Source organism: Lolium rigidum, chromosome 7 (genome assembly GCF_022539505.1).
Source record: "Lolium rigidum isolate FL_2022 chromosome 7, APGP_CSIRO_Lrig_0.1, whole genome shotgun sequence".
NCBI lineage: Eukaryota > Viridiplantae > Streptophyta > Magnoliopsida > Poales > Poaceae > Lolium > Lolium rigidum.
In genome coordinates, this window is record NC_061514.1 from 316,823,451 (window position 1) to 316,841,445 (window position 17,995).

General features: G+C 48.1%; 2 protein-coding genes across 2 annotated transcripts; both read left to right on the plus strand.

Annotated features, from left to right (window-relative positions):
- Positions 1-18: 18 nt before the first annotated feature.
- On the plus strand, positions 19-4,087 carry LOC124678492. Its single transcript, XM_047214368.1, has 5 exons — positions 19-440; positions 513-832; positions 954-1,109; positions 3,761-3,913; positions 4,003-4,087. The coding sequence occupies exons 2-5, from the start codon at positions 723-725 to the stop codon at positions 4,028-4,030; spliced, it is 447 nt and encodes a 148-aa protein (XP_047070324.1). The 5' UTR covers positions 19-440; positions 513-722; the 3' UTR covers positions 4,031-4,087.
- Positions 4,088-4,089: 2 nt separating this feature from the next.
- On the plus strand, positions 4,090-8,495 carry LOC124673206. The gene is made up of 14 exons (XM_047209326.1): positions 4,090-4,095; positions 4,194-4,322; positions 4,404-4,580; positions 4,715-4,846; positions 4,957-5,094; positions 5,232-5,336; positions 5,428-5,493; positions 5,620-5,728; positions 5,808-5,888; positions 5,967-6,526; positions 6,622-6,705; positions 7,140-7,254; positions 7,325-7,563; positions 7,718-8,495. Exons 1-14 carry the CDS (start codon positions 4,090-4,092, stop codon positions 8,069-8,071), a joined length of 2,295 nt encoding a protein of 764 aa, XP_047065282.1. The 3' UTR covers positions 8,072-8,495.
- Positions 8,496-17,995: the final 9,500 nt, after the last annotated feature.

Sequence of the window (17,995 nt, forward strand, 5' to 3'; positions counted from 1 at the left end):
TGAGACCTAACGTAAGAAGAGAGATGGTCTTATCCCATATTATCCAAGTCTCGACCCAGCCTAAAAACCCAAATTCGCGTTTGCCCCAGCCTCGCGTGAGAAACAACGCATCCACGTAGGATCGTATGAATTTCGGACGAAATTTGTCGTAGGTATAGCAAGACTTGTAGACATTACGTGGGCCCTCAGGTAAAAACGAGCCGAGCCAGTTTCTCGGTCTTCGGTTCCACGCCCCCGTCTTCGGATCGCTCCCATCGAAACCCTAGCAATTTGGCACCCTGACACCGCCGCATGCTGATCGCCGGCAGGTTACGTCCACCGCCCTCCGGCGATGATATGCACACACGCCCCCAAGTAGCAATCTGGATCGAGCCTCATGGTCGATGGCAGTATGGCATGAGAAGGCGCGCGGAGATTCGATCTGCACGGTTTGTACACATGTGAGTCGTAAGATCTTGGATTTTCATCTAGCTCTGTCGATCTCTCGCTGATATGCTGATTTTTCGTTGCAGATTCTTACAGTTGCCGATCCATCTCTCGTCAACATACTGCAGACCTGATTGATCTGTTGCCCCAACTTATCAATCCAACATATTAGCACGCCAATAATTTGGCGATGGCAGAAGTTGCCAAAAGAAATTCGAGCCGAACATTTGTTGACCTGCTAATATATTGGTTTGGTAAATCGATCCCATCAACCAATCAACAACCCCCATGAACAGATGCATAGGCCACGGTTCGTGATGCAGAGCACAGTGCAAGTCATGCATGCTTCAGGTGTCTACGGGTGCATGATCCAATCAGACATGTTATGTGCATCGACATGCCAGCAGTATGTTCTTTCCAATTATTCTATGTAATTGTTTAGAGTACGTAAATTCTAAGTTTCTAACTCTGCACCAGATGTCTCTACGGTTCTGACACATTGCACCCCTATTTGCGTCATGTTGCAGTATCACACTTTTTGTTATTAAAGGATGGGCCTGGCGGCTGGCACGGTATCTCCTGGGTCCTAAATTTCAATCAGCCTCTTCACAAAGAAGATACAGTGTAACAAAAACAAAGGAAAGATTGCCTCGGGCTATAACGTGTGGAAGCTTTGCTACTAGGTATGATTTCTTTTCCCCGCATTGTTTATAATATAGCACTGAAAAGTATGCTTACAAAAATTATATGCACAGTATGCTAGTTCAGTGATTCTAATAGGCACAGCCTTCTATTCTAGCCTTAAATTTCAATGTTTTGTGATAGATACGTTTTATGTTTCAAAGTGGGCCACTGAAGCCAAGCAATAATCTCGCCACCAACTTATGTTGTTTCCACCATGATAAGTTCTCCCGTAACAACAACAACAAGTCTTTTGTGGTAAGCAATCTAAGTTAGACTAGATAAGTAGATATAAAACCAAACAGAAACATAAACCAAATTTCAAAAGAATGAGAGGGGGAGAGAGAGAGAGAGAGAGAAAGAAAAAAGTAAACTAATCATCATTTTCATGTGGTCCTAGCAATAGCCAACTCTCTAGGTACATTCAAACATCTTTACAGTTTCCTCCCACGTCAACTTCGGGGGAAGGGGGCGTCTCTCCTAATATTTTGCCTATCTTTAAGAATACCACAACTAACCGGGGCTTCCCAAGGCCCCGTTGGATATTCCAAAATCTTCTTTAAGTTCTTTCATATACTAGAAAAACTAAAGCCCATTAACGTGTTTCAAGAAGAACTTAGAGCATCTCTAATAGATGACCTAAAGAGGACTAGGCCATGTAAAAACTGTTTTTTTACATCGCATTTGCCCGAAAATGCTGCTCCAACTGATGATGGTGATGGAAAAAAAAGGTAGTGATGTAAATTTTGGGTCAAGTGATCCAAGTGTACATCGCATGGGGTGGTGATGCATCCTATTTTACATCGCCGCGCTTAGGCCAACCGCCACGCTGAAAGATCTGCACGTCATCTTCCTCCGCAGCAGTCCTGACGTGCCGCCGTCGATTCATGCCGTTCCCGCCACCTGCCCACCCAATACCACAGATCCGCCTCCGCTGAGGCCCGCACCATTGCCCCTCTCCCCGCCGAATCGCGCTGCACCGCATCGCATCATGATGCCGCCACACCGCTTGCCCCAAATCGTTGACCGGCTTCCTTGGCATGCAGCTGCGGCAGTCCGGCGACTACGCCGCGGAGATTACCGTTGACATCGTGCGGTGGTGGCTCGGCACGTTTGTGTTTCTGTAGCTCGCCGGGCGCGCCTACGCCTTCGGTGCATGGACGTTCAGCTGCCCGCATTAGGAGATGAATTTCTCTGAAATGTGGAGCCTCAAGGAGACCGGGTTCCTCTCGCAGCCTGTGCGTATGCTCACCTACGAACATGAGAAGGAGAATCTTTGCGCTTTCGTGCATATTATTGCACACGAGAAGGAGGCAGTCTGTGGCGTCCAATGCTGGTCAGTCCACCATCGTGACTCGGACTTCTTTAACAGCATCAAGAGCTTCGATGAAGACGAATGGGAGTGAACCCCGCCTCCAGCGCCCATGTTTAGTTATATCTATCATAGTGTCAAAGTTTAGGGTTGAACTATCGAAGTATAGGGTAAGTGTCAAGTCGAATTTCGATGATTAGGGTTGATGTTTTTGTCGAAGTTTAGGTTTTTATCATGTCGAAGTCAAATTTAGATGTATCAAATCTATCTAATAAACTAGAAGTGTTCGAAATAAATTACAAGTGTTTGAATTTAAGCCTAAGTTGTTTAATTTGAAGTTTGAACTATCAAAGGAGAAGGATATGGCGCATATCGCCCTCTTTTGCATCATCTAGTGTGTCACATGTGCCCTATTTTGCATCATTTGTCAAAATTAGCATCGTTTTGGTGATGTAAAAAATGACAATGTGATGCAATATATATATATATATATATATTTCCCATGCCATCAAAGTCTTTTTTAATGGAATTATGAATTTACAATATAATATGATGCACCGTTGCAAATAAAATGAAATAGTGCGCGAGATGGTCGTAGGTGTGTGTGCGCACAAATAACAGATGATGCCGATCGATCTCTGTTAGACAGACACATCACAGACTGCAGTTCAATTATGTTGTTCATCTGTCCTTGTAATCGATCGACCACCCGCTAATCTACCGTGTGTGTTTTGTTCTCAGGAAGTGTTCCATTCCTGGGTGGTGAACGACTTAAAAAAAATTATTTTGTCCCGAGAGCTTTCCCTCCCCTGCCCCATACCCTGCACAACAAGCACAACAAACCCCACGACTCTGATATGCCCGCACCACCGCCACCGGATATCCCGCCGGTCGCCGCCGGTGAGATGTCCCTGCTGGGCACGGCCATCGGCGCCGCGAAGGCGGCGCAGCTACCCCAGGTCGTCAGCGACGCCTTCCACTCCTCCGACACTGTTCTGACCGAGATCTGTGAGGTACGAACCAAACCCTAGCTAGCGTGTGCCTCCTAACGACCGTCGATAGGAGGGGAGTTGTTCACCACCGTGCTTGCTAATGTTGGGGCTTAGACTTGGCTACTATACACGCGAGCACTAAGCCGATTGGTCCTGTTTCTTCACCACCTACCCGTCGTATGTTTACAGGCTCTTATCATATTTTGTGGATTTAAGAACCTCACAGAGAGTGTAATGGAAATTATTGATGTAATTCTAAGAACTGTTGGTTGCCTCAAGTACTGCGCCCCAGATTACAAACTTCTGAATTTATAAGTTTCCTCATATGTTTCTCTTGGCACTTTTTCAGTTATCCGACTCTGCTGACAACATACACTGCAAGGAAAAACTGTCGAAATATGAACCTCTTGATGATGCTGCGATATCTAAATGGCTCCTGTCAATTATTGGCACTCACAGTGCCCATAACATTGATGTTATTGTGGATACAGTTCATGAACTTGTGAGCTCTTGACACTTGTTGCTTTTTGTTGCAATTTCTTCCTTGCCTTGATCTTTCACATTCTAACCGGGCTGTTCCTTCCCTTGTAGGCCCCCAGTACAAACTGGCTGCATGTAATGGAAAATCTTGATCATGAGGATCTCAATATTCCGGATGAATCAGGCTTTAATTTACCGATGGCGGTATATGCCGGAGCTTCTAAGGTATATATACAGGTTTTACTTTTCAGGTGTTTCAACGGACTCAATGGCTTGGTTGACAGAATTGTTCGATTGTACAGGAGCCGTTTCCACTGCATGCTGTTTGTGGGTCACTGTGGAAAAATACCGATGCCCAAATATCATTTTTAAAGCATGCTGTTATGGCTCCTCCTGATAAGTTTTCATTTTCACACTGCTCAAGGCAGCTGGTAATTCTTTTGACAACATGTGACTTTAACTCTGACAAAATGCGCAATTCTGACATCTTTTTTTTGAAAAAAATTCTATAGGAATATCAGGATTTGGGTAGTCTTAGTCGAGGCAATCAGGCTTGGTACTGCCTTGACCTTTTGGAGGTGTTATGTCGACTTGCTGATGCTGGACACATTGTGTCGGTGCGGTTGATGATTGAGGATCCACTGGGACATTGCCCTGAACTATTACTCCTTGGTCTTGGACATGTCAAGGTAGGACTTTCCACTCACACTGAACAAGCTATATTAATAATTGTAATTTATTGAAACCCACCCTGCGATGCAGACTGAGCATAATCTCCTTCAAAAAGAAGTTCTATCAAGTGTATTCTCTACTCGTACTGAAGGACACTGCAAAAAGCAATGTGGTTAAGTATCTCTGGAGAGTTAACCCCTGCCTTACGCTTGGAGGATTTGTCGAAGCTCATTCTGATCGAAAATGTCTTCTTAGAATTGCTGATCTATGTCAACAGTTGCAGGTTTGTACAGTAAAAGAATTCTGTCAGTCGTGAAAAAAAATCCCCACTGTTTGTTTTATTGAACATCCCCAGGATATTTTTTATACTAATTTTATCTTAACTTGTAACAGATCCTTTCTGCTGTCCTTGATTCTGCTCCATTCCCATTCAACATTAAACTGGCTGCTGCTGCTTCTAGGAAAGATCAGGACCTTGTTGGGAAGTGGCTGAGTGAAAAGTCAGAAGTATACAAGAGCCTTTTTCTTGAGGTATATACATGAGTATAATAGTAAATTACCATGTCTTTACTATGCATGGCATGTTTGGGTCTCTTAACATTTTAATCTAGTACCTCTAGCAATTTCATTTCTGAGTTTTAGCTTCCGTTTTACCCTTTTACCTACAGGAATGTGTTAATATCCTGGAAGAAATTTTGAGCAGCTCCCCCATGAAAGAACCTCAAGCCGAAGATATGAATATGTATTGGCGGTCTTCTCCTCTTTTTTTAGAGGTTGAAATTAGTTCTTGTTTCATCAAATTTTCTTCAGTTATTATTGGCTCGTTCTTCTAGTTTAATGGATGCACAAGATCCACTTTTGCAGGTTTGCCGGTCTCACTCGGGAAAGCAAGTTTCCACCCAGCTACTGGATAAACACTCTAAGGTCAATGTAAGATTGTATTATGCATGTTTCTTGTGCTATTTCAGTTAGTATTGAAATACTGTTTTAGTTGAATTATAAAGGATTGATGTCATTATTTTTTTATGTTATTGATTTTGATGCTATAAACTTCAGGAGGAACAAATCAGAGACATGACTTTGAAATATCTCCTTGGCATTATTGAATATCACATTGGCAGGCTAGTAAGAGACCAACGGTTCTGTAAGGGTCTCATTTTCAAAGGTATAGTAGCGGTTCTGTGAGCTACAAAAATGTGAATATACTCTCATGGTCTCATGTTTAAATATTTGTACATATGCAGAAGAACGGAAGCTTTTTGAGCTGAAAGGTCAGAGATATGAATATCCTCATGGCAAACCTGACCTTTCGGAAGAAAAATTTGGTAATACTTCAAAAAGAATATTTCATGCTCAGTTAAATTGGAGATTAGCAAGCATAATCAATATTTTATATACTGCAGGTCCTATTGTACGTAAATTGAAGACTTTATCTAAATCAAATCATGAAAGTTTAAAATGTATGAAGGAAGGACTACTTGCATGTTTTAATAGCGATCCTCTATTATCTGAAGTGAAGGCCATTATTATGGAAAACACGGCAATTTTTAAGAAGGCTGCTCCAGTTATTTCCCAGTATCATGATTTCATTGACAGAGTAAATACAGAGATCTCATGGCTTAATAGGGCTGCGAAAAAAGCTGAACATGTTTACGGTCTTCTCTCGGGTCGCCAGCCAGTTTTGGCAGAATTGGAAAGTCGCATTTATGAGCTGAAGAGAAGAGTAACCGTTCTTTCAAAAGAATGCCCCGAAAGTTTGTACTCGCGGTGTCAGGCTTTGGATACCGTGGCCAAACTTTGGGAAGACGTTGACCTGCTGATGAAGGAACTACTAATGTTTAGACAAGCAGCTGAAGATCTGTGTCTTATCTCGAAGAACCTCAGAAGCCTCCTGAGTGAGAAAAATATGTATGCTCACAGGTTCCACATTACTGAGCAACACATAAAGAGAGAAAGTCACCAAGTACGTGTTTGTTGTGCAACATTATTTTTTAGACGATATTCAGTAAAATATATATTAGATGTAAATTCCCCTAATAATTAAAGTTTGCCTTTCAGCTGCACGGAGCACTACTTGATCTTCAGCTCAAGGTGGAGCAGGCAGAGGCATCTTATGTGGAGAAGATGGCTGGACTGTCTGAGGTATGTATGTTTCATCAAGTAGTATGCTCAGATAAATCATAATACTCTTTAAGAAAAGAATGGGCTTGCTTGCTAGGATATGCATCTGCTGAAAGCAGATGTAAGTATGCATAGATTTGCGTGTATGCAAAACTGTAGACACTTAAAAACAAAAACAATGTTTCTGTATGTGGTTTTTGTCAATCGTTACAACTAGCAGTTTACTAAGTGATCTCTGCAACTTTTCGCAGATGTTCTGTATACCCTAGTCTGTTTTCTATAACTCAACCTATTATTTTCTGGTCTATAGCAGTATAAGGTACATTGCTCAATATTAGGTTGACTTATGCTCCCCATCTTCTCTTATTTGTATTCTTGAAATTGTAGCTATAGTTCTTTTGATCTGGATCAGCTAGAAACTGAGCATGTATTTTTATTTGATACTTTTTTATCAGCGAGAAACTCGACCCATGAAGTATGAAAAATTAATTATTGACAACGCCATTTCCTGGAGGACTAGGCTGTTCCGTGGAAAGAATATACTGGGAACTATGAGAGAGCAGGGACTAGGTATGTGTATATTGACATTTCATTTAGGGTTTTTAACACATGCAGAGCTGAACCATGAGAATATTTTCAGACATGTGCGGTTATGTGTCGACCGTGGTGATGACAGAGTCACTCTTCAAAAGAGCTTGGCCCTGGCCCTCTGAGTTTGTCATTAAACTCTCTGAATATCACCTCCAAGATATCGTGAGGGCCTTTTGTGCCAAAAATAAAATGAAAGGCAAGGACACACTTGATGTTTGTCTTGGAAAAATGGTAGAGACGGGCGTTGTTAGTGAAAGTACGTACAACGGAGCTGACTTCGACACAATGGTGAGATTTCTGCTTCAGATCTTTAGCTGCAAAACCTGGATTTAATCTTTAATTTTCTGTTCCGACTTGTTGAGCTGTTAAATGATGTGCATATGGAAGCATATGATGGAACCTGTAATGACTTATTGTTCTATTGTTTCATTTATTTTTACAGGGCTTTGATAGATACCGCATATCTGAATTTGAAAAATTGAAGCCTCCTTATATAAATGAATCTATTGATAAGTTGGAGGATGGGACAGTTTTAATCGGAACTTTTGGGATTACCAAAGGGTATTTCAGCTTGGGGCCTGATGATGTGTACGATGCTCCAGAAGATTCTGAGTTTGAGATAGGCCCAAGTGGAAAAATCCCAACGCATGCTGTTGTCATAGTTGGCTATGGGGTGACCCTTGCAGGTTTCCCATACTACGTTTTCCAAAACTGGTATGGACCAGCTTGGGGCAGAGATGGCTTCGGCATGGTAACTGCTCGTAGTATCAGGCTCATGTATGCAGCAGAGCTGTAGATAGACTAGGAAGTGTGACGAGGCGTAGTGCGGTGCGTGGCTAACATTTGCGCAGAGCAGCTTTGGTTGGTCAATGTAGCAGTGGAACTCTTTGTCGTTGTTTGCATGCGGTTGTCTGCGGCCTCTGGTGGCGTGGGCTAGACCACACGAGTTGTAAATCAGACCAAGAAAAGCGCTACGTTTATCTTTTCTTTCAAGTACCAACTCGCCAAGAGAGGTTTGAAGAAGAATTATCTTTCTTTGGTATGTGGCATGTTTGATAAATGTAGAAGGGAAAAATAACTGAAGAAATAGTTATTGCAGCTTCGTGGGGAAAATGTATTAACAGAAAGCGATTACATGGATGGTGACATTTAATTGTAATGGTAAATTGCAAATTCTCCTTCTATGGCAGTCTTTGATGGCATTCGTGAATTTGACGATACTGCTGATAATTAGTTAGTGTTTGAGTTGTCTGCCATTAACTATAGCATAGGGTATGTTCTAGTAGTTAGTAATTTAAAGTTTTATTTTGATAAGTTAATTGTATCCTTTGCCTGCAGTACTGTCAAAACGTTTGCTTGTTGTTTGGTTATAGACCATGTATTTTATGTAAGTGAGAACCTCACGGGATTGTTTGCAATGGTAATAGCACGCCAACGATTATCTTTTTTTTATGTTTTGTTTGGGGCCTAGCATAATCTTCATTGAACTGGGTGCATTATATTTACTACAATGTTGCGTTCGTGGACGGAAAAAGGGAAGAGACTAAATAAAAATTCATACGTTCTATGTCAAAAAGGTGACCCTGTGACCTGAAGTTCTATGTCAAATGTTCTTTAGAATCTTTTGAACAGACATCCCAAATTACCCTCCGGATAGCTAAGAGCATCTCCACTGGCGCCCACCCCATAGGCGCCTCTGCCGCCACCGGCACAACACCATTTGTGGTGCTGCTCCCACACCGGTTGCTCCCACACCGGTGCTTCTCAAACCGGCAGCCCCGATAGATCATTTGAATAAAAACCTATAAAACATACATGGAAATCCGACTAGCTTTTCGAATATGAAGTTTTGGCCAACATACTGCCACCAAATTCGAATAGGTTTTCGAATATGAAGTTTGGGCCAACATACGGCTACCGAATCGCCGTCATAGTCCGGCTGCAAAAACAACTTGGGCTTCTAGGCCAAATGATTAGATGAACGGGGTCATGGGCGTTGAACCTCGACGACGTCCTCATCGTCGGCGAGCATCGGCGGCACCTCCATCACGGGAACCGGCTCTAGGGCGCTAGGGGAGGCACGAACGTCGACGGTGGGTGCTCCTGCTTTCGTCGCCGAAGAGGGTGCGGGGAGGCCAATGTCGTCAGTCACGTGACCGGCGGTGCTTCCCGGGCGGTGCAGATCTGGTGACGAGTTCAGGTCGACAGGAAAGCGAAAGGCGCCGCTGCCCCTCAGCGCCGAATCCGGCGAGAACGGCGCGTTGGGGTCGAAGGTTGTGTCGTTGTCGGCGTACTCGGGGGAGCAGCGGGCGCGGCCGTCCATCTACGACAGATGCATCTACGATAGCGACGACCCCTCCGTGAAGTACCCCGACAACGAGGGTGAGCTCGAGAATCGCCGCCTAAGCTGCGGTCGGCGAGTTGCTGGCTCCCTTCGCTGCCTTCACCGAATACTTTTTCTTCGGCGACATGACGACGGCGAGGGTTTTTCGCGTTGGAGTCCGGATGAGATATGGAGCGGCGGGCGGGAGAAATGAGGCGGCAGCTGGGAAGGGGCTTTGGGGAAAAGCATGTATAATTTTGAGATGTGTGGCTGACAAGCGGCTCACACGCCCAAAATCATTCGCTGCGTGAGGCACCGGCGCATGATTCGCGCCATTTGCGAAGGGACCGGCATGAGCTCGAAAATACGCCGACGACGTGCCGGTGTGAGACTATTTTTAATGCCGGCCCTAAAATGCTATCGGGAGCCGCCGGTGCATATGCTCTAAGGTGGCCTTTTGTTAAGAACGGTGGAAACAGGTGGCTAGCCAGATTTCTTTCGAGATAGAGCAGTCCGGTTGGACTGGAGAAAGAAAGCGATGAGCAGCTAGCTTGGGCTGGCAGTACGTTTATAAGAAAATCTGGTCGGGCCGGCCCTAACGTAGCTCTATCAATGTGTGAGCTGACCGAAATATGGAGAAGAACAGAGAAGAGGCTGTGAGCCGCTGAAAAAAAGGGAGGCAGTGACCAGCTTAAGTAGAGTGTAGAGGGTCGCTGTCAGCTATCTTGTTTCTCTTCTCCCTTCTCCACAGGATGCTTTGCGGTGGGCGTGCGCCGGTGCCTGCTCGCGCCGCTCACTTGCCGCTGAATCCATGGGGAGTAGCAGAGGTCTGTTCACCGCCATTGAATTGAAGACGGCGGAAGGGTGAGAAGCAGGGGTTGCGCCGAGGGCCAGAATCTGGGGCTCCCTGTTGACGACGTGATGCTGGTGATGGTGGTCGGGAGCGCAAGCAAGGGGATGGAGGTCGCCAGCTGGGCATGGAAGGAAGGGGAGAAAGTCTTGGCCAGGGCTTGGGCCGCGCCATGGGAGGCCAGGACTTGCTTTTGCAGCCGTGGGCGAAAGCGGAGCTCTAGGGGTTGGATTGAAAGGCTGGTACGTTTCTTCTGTCTGAACATCTATCAATTGCCATTAGCTCGTGTACAGCAGACCTTTTTTCGTGGCCTGCTCCTTTTCGTAGGAGAAATATGTTCTGAAGAGAATGAAAGATTGATACTTTGTTTGCATACATGTGAGAGAGCATCGGTAGTGTTGCAGAAATCTGTCCCCAAAGGAATAAGAGCGCTGCTATACATACGACAATCCATGTACGATACTCGTACGATCAGCAAACTTCACGCGTGGAACATGACTATGTGCGTTGCTATTCGCCTTCTTCTACTCAGGGCATCTCCAGCGGGGCGACGCATATTTATGTCCGTTTGCGTCGGGCACGGACATAAAAAACGTCTGCATGTCCGTATGTGTCTGCCCCTTCTCCAGCGGCAGGGACGCATTTATTTGACCGCATGCGTGATTAGAGAGGAGAGAGAGGGAAAGATTCTGTTTGTGTGGCTAGGAATAAGCGCATGCGTGATTAAAGGAGGAGAGAGAGGGCTGCATGCAGCCCAACCGGACACAAACGGACGCGCGGACGCGTCCGCAGAGACGCATTCCTGGCGCATATTTGGTCCACGTTTGCGTCAGGACGGACACCGCGGACGTTTTGCGTCGCCCCGCTGGAGGGCGTTTTTTGTCCGCGCAGACGCAAACGGACGAAAAACGTCCGTTTGCGTCGCCCCGCTGGAGATGCCCTCAGAATTACAGCCGACCAATCTACACTGCCAAGTTCAAGATCAAATCGTATTAGGACATCTCCAACTCGCGACGCATTTCGGATGCCTAAAAGTGATCGCGAACATCCGTTTGCGATGCCTCGTGGACATATTTTGACCGTGCGTCCGTTTGCGTCTGGGTGTGCTTTCAGCGGGCCGACCCATTTTTTGTTTTCCAACATATTTAAAAAGCATAGAAACTACTACGTAAAAACTATCCAAGTAGAAACCTAAACTACTTGCTGCCCGACGGCCCGGCCCCGTCGTTGCGTCCCTCCCTCGTATGTTTCTTCGCCGCCTGCCGTGCGACCGCTAGGGCTCGGTGCGTCGCCGCATCCTCTAGCAGGCACAGCCGCAGCCTGTCGTTTGCGGCGTCCTCGGCCTTCTTGAGCATCTCGAATGAGTCGACTAACGCCCTCTGCGGCTGCGGCATTCCATCTCAGCGTTGAACGCCGCGTGGGCCGCCCGCTCCTCCTCTGCTTCCTTCTCCCCGTCAGCCAGGAACTTGGCGTCCCTGGCCTGGTCGAGGAGGTCGTCAGTGCTATCATCGTCGTCGAACTCCTCCTCGGAGCTCGAGGTCGGGGGAGGTGGAGTCGGAGGTGGAGGTGGACACGTGGCTGCCAGGCCGCGGCCGGCGCCGCTCATGGTGGCAAAGGTGGAGGTTGAGCGGCAGTGGCGCTACGGTGGAGGTTGTGCGACGCTAGGGTTTAGTGCGGGAGGAGATGAGATGCGCGCGCCCTGTGTTTATATAGATCGGAGGCGGGCGACGGCCGCATCACGCGTGGCATTGTTATTACTTCGTGCGCAGAGGTAGGTGACGGCCGTGCGCCACGCGAGACATCGCCATTACGCGGCCACAGACTACCGAAGCTACGCTCGGCGCCAGTACTGGCGCCGCTGAGAAGACACATCGAGCCTGCGTCACTGCCAGGCGAGCCTGACGAAACGTCTACCACATGCGAGCGGACACTTGCCACGTCCGCGCAGCGTCCGCCGTGACACATCTGAGGCGCATATTTGAGTCAGCTTTGTGTAGACGGCCGGTGCGTCGCCCCGATAGTTTCCGCGGGACAGAGGAAGTATTTCTTTTTGTCCTTCCCGGCGGTAGTTGCTGCCGCTGTTGGGACTTGGACTTGTGGTTCTATATTATCCCACCTTTTCCCTCTCAATCTTTTTGTCTGGATTGTGGCTGCTATCCCATGACTGGGTGTGCGGCGGTCTCGATACGGTGAAAACCATGGCCGAACAGCCAATACTACGGTACCGGCGAAAAAAGGCTATTTCGGGCCGACGTCGGAAAAACGTCAAACGACACGGAGAACTACAGTCGGGTATATGTGTCTGATGAACTCATTGTTTCTGTTTGTGACAGATTTTCTCAACATTACCACGGAAGTGTATATGTATGCAAAGCTTGTTCATTTGTTCCATGAGAATCGTTAATCCATCAGCTTCGTAATACCATGGTATTCAGCTCTATCAAATTTGTCAGGCTGGATACAACGATGTTGAAGAAGTCAAGACAGATAGTATTTGCGGGTGTTGTTTTGTTTTGGGCTGGGCTGACGTTGATTACCGTGGTGGGCTCCAGAGGAAAATTAGCGTTGTGGAGAAGCATCGTACATGGATCGTACGCAAATCGTCGTGTGTGGAGCAATTCCGAAGGAATAATATGCCTCTAAATTGGGCCGGAAGAACGTGTTTCATAACTGAATTCAATGGCACTGCTAGTTCCAGTATTAGGCTGCTTCACAGTTGTAGATTCGTACATGTACTTTTTTTTTCAGATAATCCGCAAATTACACATGCGGTAGTGCCACTGATCTCATATCTGAATTCAGTGGCACCGCTTGTTGTGCCATTAGGCTGCTCTTCTGTTCTAGATAATTTGCAAACTGAATGCACAAACACATGGTAGTACAGTACCACTAAGTGAAGATATCTTTTAAAAAAAAATCCGAGCACTAAGAGGAAGTAAATGGCCGCAGATATTCATACCAAATCTTGTAACAGTTGATGACACATCTAGAAGACAATTGTTGCGGTGTTTGGTAAGCTGGGTAACTATGCATGAAGTTCCTATTGTAATCCAGGACCAAAAACATGCATGCACAATATGTGCATGCGTACTGAAGAATCCAAGTCCACCAGGAAATGAATCGAAAACATGATTGCACAGCATGTATATGCATACTCCATCATCCAAATATCCCAGGTATATGCATACTCTATGCTTCCGCCGCGATGTCCAAGCTCGACGACATTCGCCGGCCCGCCGAGTATTTTGTGGTGATCCATGCCACCGCGGAAGGAAATGAACGCGGAGGCGACGAAGCTGCTCACCGGTGCGGCCTATGCGTGGTTCGACCGGCCGCCCGCCCGCGACACCAAGGCCACAATGGAGCGCGCCCTGCTGGCCACGTTCGGTGCCCTGAAGGATGACATCAGCGTCACGGAGCACTTCCCGGAGCCGTACCTGGTGCGCTTCATCTACCCGCACCACTGCGCTGCGCCAACGCCGTCGCCTGCCATGACTTGTACTTCGAAGGGCTCAAGATTCAAGTCAGGTCATGGAGGTTGGAAGACAACGCCGACCAGGTCAACCTCCGCGCGCCACCATGTCAGGTTGTGTGTGGAGAATGTGCCACTCTATGCTTGGTACGACACCGAGGTTCAGCAGGTGATTGGCAAGGCGTGCTCCCTCGACTACATTGAGGAGGCCTGCGTTCGCCGGGAGTACACCAAACCCCTCTGTGTCTGGGCTTGAGTGGAGAACCCTGGCCTGGTGCCGCGGGTACGCTGGGTCACGTTGCCAGGGCCAAATGCTCCCCCTGGCGTACCTGAGCGTGGGCGGCGCGGGCTTCATCGCCGGTGCATAATGCACCTGGACATCGTCGAGGACATGACGGTGGAGGACACGCCCATGCCGGGCAGGAACATCTGGAAGTGGGGCAATGTCGACGGTGAGCGGTTCATGCGTGACCGCGCCGAGCGGCTCCTGGAAGGCGCCAACGACCGCGGCAATGGTCGCAGGGACGACGACCGCGACGGCCAGAGCCGGGCGCCATCGCGCAACTGGCGCGAGAAGATCGGGCAGGGGACGGGATGAGGAGACGTCGCAGCGCGACCGCGACCGTTTTGGGAACCGCCGCGATGGACGGCGGAGGGATGACGGTGGCGGGGCCGTGACCGTGGCCACCCTTGCACAGCCGCTGCAGCTGGTGGCTGCTGCTACTGCCCATCCCTTGCTCGGGCCCAGAAATGTCATGACTGAAGCGCAGTGCATGGTTGCTGCCTACCACGCCATGGAGCCGATGGGTGAGCTGCTTCCTGCCCCATCCGCGGCCGGCGAGGCTGTCGACGCGGCCATCCTGGAACTGATGGGCGAGCAGCCGCTCGCGATTGTCGCATGGACAGGTCAGGCTTCACCCGCACGCCAGACCGTGCGCGCCCAACGAGCACGGCGTGTCCTCTATCTTCAGGCCTGGGACGCATCCGCTGCTCTCGCCACCAATGTCGTCACCGCCTGTGCGCCCTGTGCACGGCCGCAAGCTGCTTGCGGGCATGGGCATTGCCCGCACTGTGGCGTACTCTCTCAGCTCAGGCGTGCAAGCTCCAGGCTCAAGGCCAAGCGCAAGGCGGCGTCCGTCGCTAAGGTTGCGGAAACGGCGCTTTGTCGTGGCCCGTGGGCTCGGCATCATCAAGGACGGGGAGGAGGTCAGTGAGCAGGCAATGGCAGAGTTTGCGCGCCGCTTTCAGGGACAGGTGCATGACCATGTCCTCGCTGCCTGCCATGCGGAGTCTGTTCAAGCTGGGCGAGAAGGAAGAGGATGACATTGACACGCCGCTCCTGCTGCATGGTGGTGCGCCTGCCATGGACCAAGATGCATGAACCTGAATGACAACGCCACGGAGGCAGTCTGAACGCCTTGCTCCCTTTCGCTTCGAGTTAGTCAGTTATCATGTTAGCAAACTATCTACGTTCTTGTCCTGGTTGCTGCTGGGTGGATTTTGCTCTTGCCTGGAGCTTGTTCCAGCACAAGTGTTTGCTTTGGACTGGTGCTGGTCGCTTAGTGTGTTGCTGTGCCTTAATTCCCTGATTGTTGGGGCATGTTCCAGATCACGGGAATTGTCTCTGGGCGCAGGAGGTTCTGTACTGCTGCTATGTGCTAGTACTCTGTTTCCCAACCATTAATTGGGCTCATTTGTTTGCAATGTTAGAACAACTTCTTAACATCCTCGGTTGGAATGTGAGGGGTCTCAATGACCAAGATCGGCGCGACACCGTTCACAAAACAATCGCCTCCTCTTCTTGCCAGATTGTATGTCTCCAGGAGACAAAGCTCGACTCCATTTCTTCCTTTGATGCGGCATACATTGGTGGTAACCAGTTGAAGAGCTTCACGAAGCGCCACGCAATTGGCACTAAGGAGGGTATTCTACTTCTTTGGGACGACTCGGCCGCTCAAATCACCAACGACAGACCTCTTCTTCGTGGAGCTTGTTGCGCAAAAGCCGCCGTCCGGGGTGCGGTGGCTTGCGCTTGGGGACTTCAATCAAATCCGCAGCTCTAGCGACAAGAACAAAAGGAATGTAAACGCAGCCGCATCATTTGTTTTAGGGCTTCCCTTCAAGCATGCGAGCTTAACAAGATCCACTTGCAAAATCGCCGCTTCACGTGGAGCAACGAAAGGGCAAAGGCTACCCTTTGCAAGCTTGATGCTTTCTATTGCAATAACGAGTGGGACTTCGACACTCATTTCCTCCATTGCCTTTCGTCTTGCTTGTCGGACCATTGCCCCCTTCTTCTTGCCGACCATAGTGGTCCCCGGAGACCTTCTTCCTTCAAGTTTGAAAACTTTTGGACCTGTATCCCGGGCTTCAATGATGTGGTGCAAAACGTGTGGAACGAGCCCACCAATCATGTGGAACCTTTCCATATCCTTTACCACAAGCTCAAGAAAACCGGCCAATCTTTGAGAAAGTGGGGAAGAGGTCTCTTCTCTAACACCAAGGTCATGTTGCATGCGACCCTTCTTGTAATTCTTCACTTCGACATGGCACAAGATCTTCGGCCGCTCTCCGATGATGAAAGAGACCTCCAGGCACGGTTGAAAAGGAAAGTTATTGCCTTATCCGTGATTTAGAGAGCCCGCAAGAAGCAATGCGCTCGTATCGCCAACATTAAGGAGGGAGACACCAACACCAAAAAAGTTCACCTAAGGGTCAATGCTAGGAGGACGAAAAATCACATCTACCGTCTAAAGCATAACCGAGGTTGGGTAACGGACCATGGGGCGAAAGAAGGGGTAATTCACAATCATTTCAAGGAGGTCTTTGCCTACGGGGCGCCTAGGAAGCAAGACTTCAATTGGAACACGGTCCACTTCGAAACTCCACACTTGCATGAGCTTGGGGATCCTTTCACCGAAGAAGAGGTGAAGAATGCAATAGACCAAATTCCTAATGACAAGGCGCCGAGGCCGGATGGGTTCACCGGAGCCTTCTTTCAAAAAATGTTGGGACACTATCAAGAGCGACGTTATGAAGGTTGTTCACCAATTTGGGAACCTACATGCGGACAACTTCCATTGGCTTAACTCCGCCAATATAGCCCTTTTGCCCAAGAAGGATGCGGCGGAGGATGTTTCGGACTTTAGACCCATAAGCCTTATCCATGCCATTGCGAAGATCCTCGCCAAGGTGCTTGCTTTACGTTTGGGGCCCCTCATGAATGATCTTGCGTCCAATGCCCAAATCTCTTTTATCAACAAGCGGAGTATCCATGACAACTTCCTCTATGTGAAGAGCCTCGCTAAAATATTCCACAAAAGCAAAACATCGGCGCTTCTCTTCAAGCTAGATATTCGCAAGGCCTTTGATTCCATCCATTGGGAGTTTATTATGGATTTTCTTCAAAGGCGGGGTTTTCCTCCTAGATTTCGCAATTGGATCACCGCTTTACTTACCACCTCCTCATCCCGTGTGCTTCTCAATGACATCGCCGGTGAGCGCTGATACGTCTCAAACGTATCTATAATTTTTGATGCTCCATGCTTGTTCTACACCAATTTATATACATTTTTTCTCATACTTCGTTGCACTTTTATACAATTTTTGGCACTAACCTATTAACAAGATGCTATGGTGCTAGTTCCATGTTTTCTGCTGTTTTGTATTTCAGAAAAGTTATGCAGGAAATATTCTCGGAATTGGACGACACAAAAGCCGAAGTCAATATTTTTCACCGACATCGCCCCTTCGCCTATTTAATCACGATCTCGGAAAAATCCTGAACACCCGAGCCTCCATCCACGAAAAGTTCCGTCGCGGCCGCCATTGCAGACCCTAGCTCGGGAGGTGTCGTTGCCTAATCGACGGTACCTCCGAGGAGGGATCCTCACGAGGGGGAGAAGAAGTAGGGGCCATAGGGCGGAGTGCACACGGGACGGTGGTACGCGAGTTACCCAGCCTTCGGAACACCCGCACGATGACAGTGGCCTACCGCCGCTTGTCCGGAATTATCCGGGCGCTTTCGCGTTGTTACAATGAGTTATGGTTGTGCCACTAGGGCTCCCGGGATCCG